This window comes from Bombus impatiens, unplaced genomic scaffold, assembly GCF_000188095.3.
Source record: "Bombus impatiens unplaced genomic scaffold, BIMP_2.2 scf_0814, whole genome shotgun sequence".
In the NCBI taxonomy this organism is placed as follows: Eukaryota; Metazoa; Arthropoda; class Insecta; order Hymenoptera; family Apidae; genus Bombus; species Bombus impatiens.
Genome location: NT_177233.1, coordinates 723,251 through 731,205, shown reverse-complemented (window position 1 = coordinate 731,205; position 7,955 = coordinate 723,251). Strand labels below are relative to the sequence as shown.

Here is a 7,955-nt window from a genome sequence, read left to right as displayed (position 1 = left end):
GGTTCCCGCCGTTTCCGAATTCCTACGATTGTTCTCGACGATTATTGTAGATTATTGTAGATTATTCAATTGCGTTAACGTTAAACAATTCTACTTGAATAATTTTTTCGTGCTTTATCCATTGACACGATAGCAAAATTTGTATGAAAGCTACGAAACCTCCTATACATATGTTAAAAATATTCTTGCACTTTCACAGTTTAGTGAAAGAGCTGTAAAAAAGTTTTTAATCTTCATCGAATAATATACCATATATAATTGTTATAGTAATTACATTAATATAGTTTTTAGTCTTCTCTAAATAATATTCTACGTATAATTATTATAGTAAAATGTCCAGTAAAAGGTACATGCCTATATCTTCAACGAAACGTTACAAAGCATTTGCCTGCTTTCAACGCGAAAACAATGAATGTCTTGAGCACCAATATTGTTTTGCATTCATAAAGCTTTGTGAATAGTAAATTGTTACTTCACAGGGAATACATTTACCGTGTGATACGAAATCGGAGAGATACACAGTAGCAAGTGAGGGAAGCTCGACACAAAGCGTTCAAATATTTTTGTAATTTTTGCTTCCTGAATTATTTATCTTGGTATTTCCCCGAATGTAGGTATTGTTATTGTTGGCAGCATTCAACGACCGTGTAGAAGACCACGTACCTATACTTGTAAGATGAAATTTCTCCAGTTACCTACTATCCTAAATTACTATACTATATAAAAAGAAATATTTTAAACAAAAATTGAACAAAAGTCAAAAACAGGAGTAGACAAACCGTGCACGAAGTGTTTCGTTCGATTGTTTCTCGTATCAAATAAAGCTAGTCCAGGCAATTGCAGGTAATAATGATCAGAATATACCGTTACCAATGCATTCTGCAGCATTCACTTTCGGTCGAGGATGTCGATTCACGACATCTCATGGAAGCCTTATAATTCGTATCAAAGCGGGATTCTGGCGTCGTATTGATCGATGCCTGATGAAACAGCGATTCGAAACACACAGCGAAGGAAAAAGGAAAGCGACAGAATTCTCCGAGCTAACTGACTGTTGACTATCCGAAAGCGAGAAGCCGACTAATTGGACCGACGAGAGCGTTTGAACTCCAGCACTTGGTGAACCAATTATTTGTTGAACTTCGAATTGTTTGTCATCGAAAAGGAAATACAATTGGCCGATAATTCCTCCAAGAATCGGGCCCTAGAATTTACTATCCTATCGAACGTGGTCTCCAATTCTCATCGTTTTATCTCGCCTATTATTTGTGATTTTCGTAGCACTGTTTGAAAGTTGAAGTTTGATGAAGATTCGCTGCTTGATTCATCGTTTCGTACGCTTTGTCGCTTGAAGCGGTAGTAACGTTCCTTTCATGTATCCGACGAGTTGCATGTATATAAAATTATTAAAAGAAAGGTTTGAAAATGGAGATTGCAAAGAAAGATTTGCGAAGAGATTTTTTTAATGAGTTCGATTTGAATTTGATTGAATGAATTTGATTAGATGAATGTGATAGAAGAATGAGATTGGAAAATTGTTTAATTAATCGTTCAATTAATTCATGGCGCAGCAAGTCATTGAACATCTGTTTCCTGAAATTTGCTATTTATCGAAATATAGTAATTTCCTTTTTATACCTACTTATTACCATACAGAACAAATATAAATATATTTTCAATTTTGTGCAATAATTTGTTTCAAACGAGTTTGGAACGAGTTTCGCGAGGTTTCCGCGAAATCCTGTATAAATGCCGTATCATTTTGCGACGTACAATCAATGAATTTAAATTCACTTCTGCCTGATAAGTAGAGAAGTCAATAACTGGACAGACGTTCTCTATCTACTTGGTAGACAGCTACTGCTTCACGATGCAATATGAGTTAATTAAAGTTAAATTAACGGATTTCTTTCAGAAGATAAGTGAAGTTTAATAGCTGTATACGTAATAACATGTATATATATATACACGCACTAGAGTAGCCTCTTTATTACAGAAGCTATTTCAATTTATCGATAAGTAATTTTCCGACAGCCGTCCTTTCATGCTATTCCGTTCCATTTTCGTCAGTACATTTTTTAATCGCAAAACCTGAACCTATCAGGAAATAACACGCGCGAGAACGTACAATTTCGCACGATATTAACAACCTGCCAAATACGATAATTCAAATACGCTTCAGTCGAGGGCATCAAATTTTGACAACGCTGAGTTAAACAAACTTACAGCGGTTGCATAGCGAAGACTCGCTTAATTCTATGCGCGATGCTGTTTCAGACACCGCGTGCGACGATAGCCGGTTAAACAATGAAATTCTAAACAGGACAATAGGGACCGTAACAGCCACGATCATTTTCCAGTTCTTGACTTCTATCCTGCGGCGAGACGCGTCCTTTATACGCGTTATCTAGAAATGAAACCAGATTTCAGTGCATCGCTCGTAACCTTTTAATTTACGGCTTCCATTTATTACCGCTAAACGATCCATCCCACCTTTCTCATGCACGATATTTCCGAAGCCAAGTTCCTTTTATGGGATACGTCGTAACTGCGACATCGAACGCCGCTGTCTTAGGAAATACCAACGTTTATTATAGGCGTTGCGCGGTATCGATAAAAATTTACGGGAAGATCACGGTGCAGAAACGATCCTGTCCCTCATCCTCCGTTAAACATCGAAGAACAGAGTTGGACAAATTTTATTCCAAGTTGAGGCAAGAGATAACTATCCGAAATAATTTACATCGCGCCATTATTTTCGATATCGTTACGGGTTTATACGCGAGAGGCGGACAACATCGACTCGTCTGAAACAACGCCACTTATTTCGTTATCTCTCAATGACAAATTTGACGAAGGAAATAATAGCAAAGACAAGGCAATAAAGAGATTTGTATGTCAATCTCTGAAATAATTATTTCAAGCGTAATTACAAGGAACGAGTTAATTTGTTCCATAATTATCCCGAATAATTATCTTATGTAATTAGGGAATGACATAGCGTGTCAGTTGAAACGATATCCTAAGTAATTCCATTTCGAAAGTGTTCCCCGATCTCGAGATAATTACGAAATAGAGTGACGTATTGTATTCGCAATAATATTTTAAATAACCATATCCATAGCCAATATCGATGATCCGGGTTTTCGTCGAGCGATACAAAAATTGCTTTTAGAAATAATCGCCTATGTATCGTGTACTCATTTTTCATACTGATGAAATCTGGTCTGAAAATAATTTTTATGTCGCTCGAGACAGTTTAGGAGATTAAAGATTTAAGACGTTCAGACACCTTAAAGCTGACTATGCTGCAAGAAAGTATTACGAGTTCGATCGTCGATATTTGCCATTTCGTCGGCGCTTGATCGACCTTTCTAAAACCTGCGCATATTACACGCTGAATCTTGGCGTAACTATTTGCAGTTTATCGGTATTTGGACCGCGTTTTCGATACTCGAAGGATGCGCGGTAAGTTTGGTTAAAATCGACGACGTACGCTCGACGTCAAACGCTCGCGTCGAAGATTCAAAAAGCCACGGTAGAAACGCGAAATTTGTCAGGTTCGAAGGACGCCAGTAGCGTGTATCGAGTGGCTCTCGTCGGCTGAACTTCCGCAAAATATCTCCTGCCCTGTTCACTTCGCGGCAAGATATCTCGTTAACGCGTTTCAGAGCTTGTCCCGGTTCGATACGCCACGAACACCGTTCCACTTTGTGTATTTCCTCGACGTGATTCCTTCGGAAGCGCGGCAACTTTTCTAAAGGGTGTATTCACTTTCCAAGTTGCCCGATGAAAGTATCGTATTTCCAATATCCGGCTTTCCGCGGACGCTCTTCATCCAGAGCCGTGAAACTTATTTTTCCGCCGACTTCGGTCGCTTTCCCCGGCCGAAAGGAACTTCTGCCGGTCGGAAGTCCGCGAAAGGGGCGAATTAATAGAATACAAGTTCGGACAGGATAACGTCCCCGCGTCGAATAATAATAACCTGTCCGACTGGCGACTGCAACGAGCGGTTGTTCGCGTTCGAGTGCATTCGGCACGAGAATCAAAATTCCCTGGCCGCGTTCGCACGCTCTACGGCGCGGCGTTCCAACGACAAATGCCTGTAACGTGCAGTTTTCCTGAAATTCGACAGCAGGAGATGCCCGGGATACTTGGCGGAAGTCCGTTTATCGAATCTTTGTCAGTACATTTGCCGGCTATTTTCTCCGGGTCGAGTGTCTCGAATGTTTGTTCGTTGGAAAAGTTAAGTAGTTAAGTCGATGATGTTGCACGACGAAGTAGTATTTCCACTTCCTTTCTTCGCTCGTCTCAGCCTCGTTGCGACTACGCCGCGTAACCTCCATCAACTTGGTAATATGTTTCTAGTAAAATACGTGCGCACCATAAACTCCCGCGGTACTAAAAACACGTGAAATTTTCAACCGAGCTGAAAACACAGGCATCCTGCCGCGATACGGCTTGAAAGCGTACGCCACGGTTAAAGTCGGTTTTCTACGCGACGGAAGCGAAGTATATCACGGATGCCACATCGATCGCGAGGTTCATTCGCTAGGAAAACGAGAAATTTGCGTGAAATTGCGTACTGGAAGAACTAGTCAGGAGTACACCGTAACATAGATGTACTCGCCGAGTTCATCCGTTTAGCGTACTAACTTTGGATAACGCCGAGAGATACGCGCTTTTCTTCGCGTCCAAGATGCATGAATATTAGAAAAAATTATCGTTGAAACTTTAACGCGCGGTTGAACGGTAAATAAGACCTAGCCGAGGAATAATTTACGAATGGAAACGAGTTTATTAACGAGGTTGCACGGAATATAAGAAGCAGTCACGTACTTTGTAACTAGAATTTGTACTTTTGCTCCTACGATTTAAAGAAATGGAATCAATTTCGACTGCAAGTATGTATAGAGGGTGGCCCAAGAATCAGGCGCCGCGAATTTTCAGACCTCGAGACTATTAGCTGATGTTTCCTATCCGGAGAAGGTCGTCTCGCTGGATAATATTTCGGAGATGTGCGCGCTGTTCCTCGTCTCCGATGGCGTCGCCGGGATTTCTCGCGCCAAAGGATTTCCCTCCTTCGACGTTCTCGTTTCGAGCATCCAACCCCGAGCGCCCACTTTATACTCGGAATTTATTTTAATGAATTTCACGATTCCCCTCTTAAACGTTATCTCCGACGAAATAAAACCAGCGCAGGCAAAGGTCTGGGAAAGGAAATTCGCCGGCAACGGCAAATGCATTTCCTGTCTGGCTTTTAAAACGATCGATGTCCTCTGATTTCGCTGTAAGCGTTTTCAACTGCAAAAAGAAACGCACGAATCGCGGCTGATATTCGTCTCTTGGAAACGATCGGCGAGCGAGCTAGCAGCGGATCGACGACCGGTCGGATCAGCAAACTCCTGATCGCGCGAAACCGCGAAATTTGCTCGTCGCCATCGCGTTTGTCCCTCATCCTCGAACGTTAGTTTGTTCGAGTCAAACGTTCAAATTTACAAACATATATAAATGGAGTTTCGTGAGGGAGGAATTTGAAACTGGTGCAGGTTCATTTCTCGTAATCTCCAGAAATGCTTCGTATACGATTTCGTGCAAAAAGGGGCAGGCCAAATTTGCGACTCTGGGTTTATCGTAACACGTTTCTAATAAAAAACACGAAACACATAAGGATACGATACAGTTTATCGCAGCCTGGGAATTTTTATGCAAATTACAAATTACAGAACCGCGATTTATTATTTCGTACATCTTCTCATATTACGTTGCATTCTGTAGAATTTCGAATAATTTCAAATATCTTAGAAACGCATAAAAATCCGCAGTCTACCGACTTGCTTTACGAAACACGGTGAATTTTCGAGTAAACTTCAAATTCAAATCGGGTGATGCGACGTTGGATACGCAAGAAGTGGCTGGTGGGAGGAGACACGGTTAACAGCATTCAAATAAAGGGGTAGATTGCCTGGTATTAGGTGTTTTCGTGCCGGACTTGGCTGTGCGATATTTTGCAGTAGTAAATTAATTGTTACGTACTCGAGCGTCTACGCATTGGATAATAATTTGGTTGGCCAAGTACAGTTTCGTACGTAGTCCAAATTCGATGAGCAGGGTCTGCAAATTATCAACGATACGATTAATCCATCAGAATTTGAAATTCATAAAGACGAACGTGGCGAGTAACATCGAAAAAACAAACACGCAGATGGAATCGAACGACGACAAATAGAACAATAAAATAAGGCGAATGTGGAAATTATTCAACGTAGGTGACAATAATATCGTATGCATCGTAATATTACCAGTAATTATATCAATATGTCGTATTTTCCTGTTTGCAAATAACACAACCTACAGACGATACAGGAAAGTTTAACATATTCGTATTGGCCGTACTTTATCTAACTTGCCGTTCACGCTAATTACGAGTATTCTACGTTAAAGTGGACAATGAAACGCGTAAACGTCCTACACCGAGCAACGTACGATCTGTGAATACGTAGATGTTTCATGCGCCTCTGTTACACCGCTTTCCCATTGTTGCCGTACGTTTCCAACTTAATTGTAGAATTCTACACCCTCGTGAGTATCAGGACACCTGCCACGCACGGAAGGTAACGATCGAACCAGGTTATTGGAGAAATAATTAGTCGTTTGGAGCGCTCAGCTTCTAGGAATAGGATATTGTATCCTTCCGATCTAAACCTCGTTCCAAGGATTTCAGAAGAATGAAACAATCGGACAATTTCAATATTTCCCATCCGTTCTCCGACTTGTCTGTACGACGATAATTGACCGAAATTGCGGCACAAAGTCGAACATCGATAAATGGACTTCGTGGTGCACCGCACTTCGAAATAAAGCTGCTATAGCCGAATTTATGCTAATCGTACATACGCGTACAGAACGTTTAGTCGATGCAAAAGTTGTTCTAACGACAACTGTTGGCCAGTAGTAAACATCGATGTTGAACATCCGATATCAAAACGTATTCAGAGAACTAAAACTACGTATTCTACTTTATACTTATAACTTTACACGCTTTGTCCCTTCCTCTCGCTAATCACGTTCATGAATTAAACATCTATTTCGCGAGTTAGCGAGAGAGCAGAAACAAACGGAGACAACGGCCAATGCGATGAACGCGTCGCTGGAAACTGGAATTTAGTTTCGATGGTGAAACAGACGAATAACAATACGGGGGCACTAATCAGGAAATTGTGAAGTAGTTTGCTATCGGAAATTTTAATTCGCTGCTCTGTCATTAACGACGTAAATTTCACGCAACAGACCTCTATTAATCCAAAGTTTTATTTCATTTCGCGCGATTGGCCATACGATTATTCCGGCAAAGTTTTTACTTCGATTAAAGTTGGAGAAAATCATTGAGAACGACGACCACTGCCTCGCTGGCCAGATCCTTCTCGCTTTACCTCAACCAGTTAGCTGTTTTCAACGATAGCATTTCAGTACACTCGCAATTTGCCGTTTAAATTGCAATTTAACAATTGCAGAAAATTGTGCTAATAAAATGAAAAAATAATTCGTTGCGTATATACGTTGCGTTCGACGAGTATACTCGTCGTCGCTTGCTATCTGCTACACGTTTTAGGTAGCCGCTTTTCGAAGAGATCGCAGCAGTAAGTTGGTTATAAACGGCACGGACGCCACTTTTCCTGCCGGCCCTAACGTAATCGCTTCGGAACCACAGGTTTTGTTCATCGAACAGCCAACAGACAGGTATACATTACACTTTGCACGTACGAAAGCCCATCGACGTACGATCCGACGAGGCTGCAACTTTAATTAGGACAGAAATCGGTATATCCGTCGTGTAGGCGATTAACGTGTCATAAGCTCATCTTCAAGACCAACGGACGAACGTGTATGCGGATGACCGTAACGGATTCTGGAATTAACCGCTTGGCTTGCTTTAATTAGAAGCCTTTGACGAA

At 41.1% G+C, this 7,955-nt stretch overlaps 1 protein-coding gene across 8 annotated transcripts in view; it reads right to left on the bottom strand.

Moving 5' to 3' along the window:
- The window catches only part of LOC100749849 (cyclic nucleotide-gated cation channel alpha-3-like), a 110,857-nt gene extending 104,723 nt beyond the window's left edge, over positions 1–6,134 (bottom strand). For all 8 annotated transcript variants that reach the window (XM_012390489.3, XM_012390491.3, XM_033323117.1 and 5 more), the window contains exon 1: positions 6,037–6,134. In XM_012390489.3, coding sequence (XP_012245912.1) covers positions 6,037–6,052 — 16 coding nt within the window. In that variant the 5' untranslated portion in view covers positions 6,053–6,134. The remainder of the gene's footprint in view (positions 1–6,036) is intronic.
- Between the last annotated feature and the right edge of the window lie 1,821 nt (positions 6,135–7,955).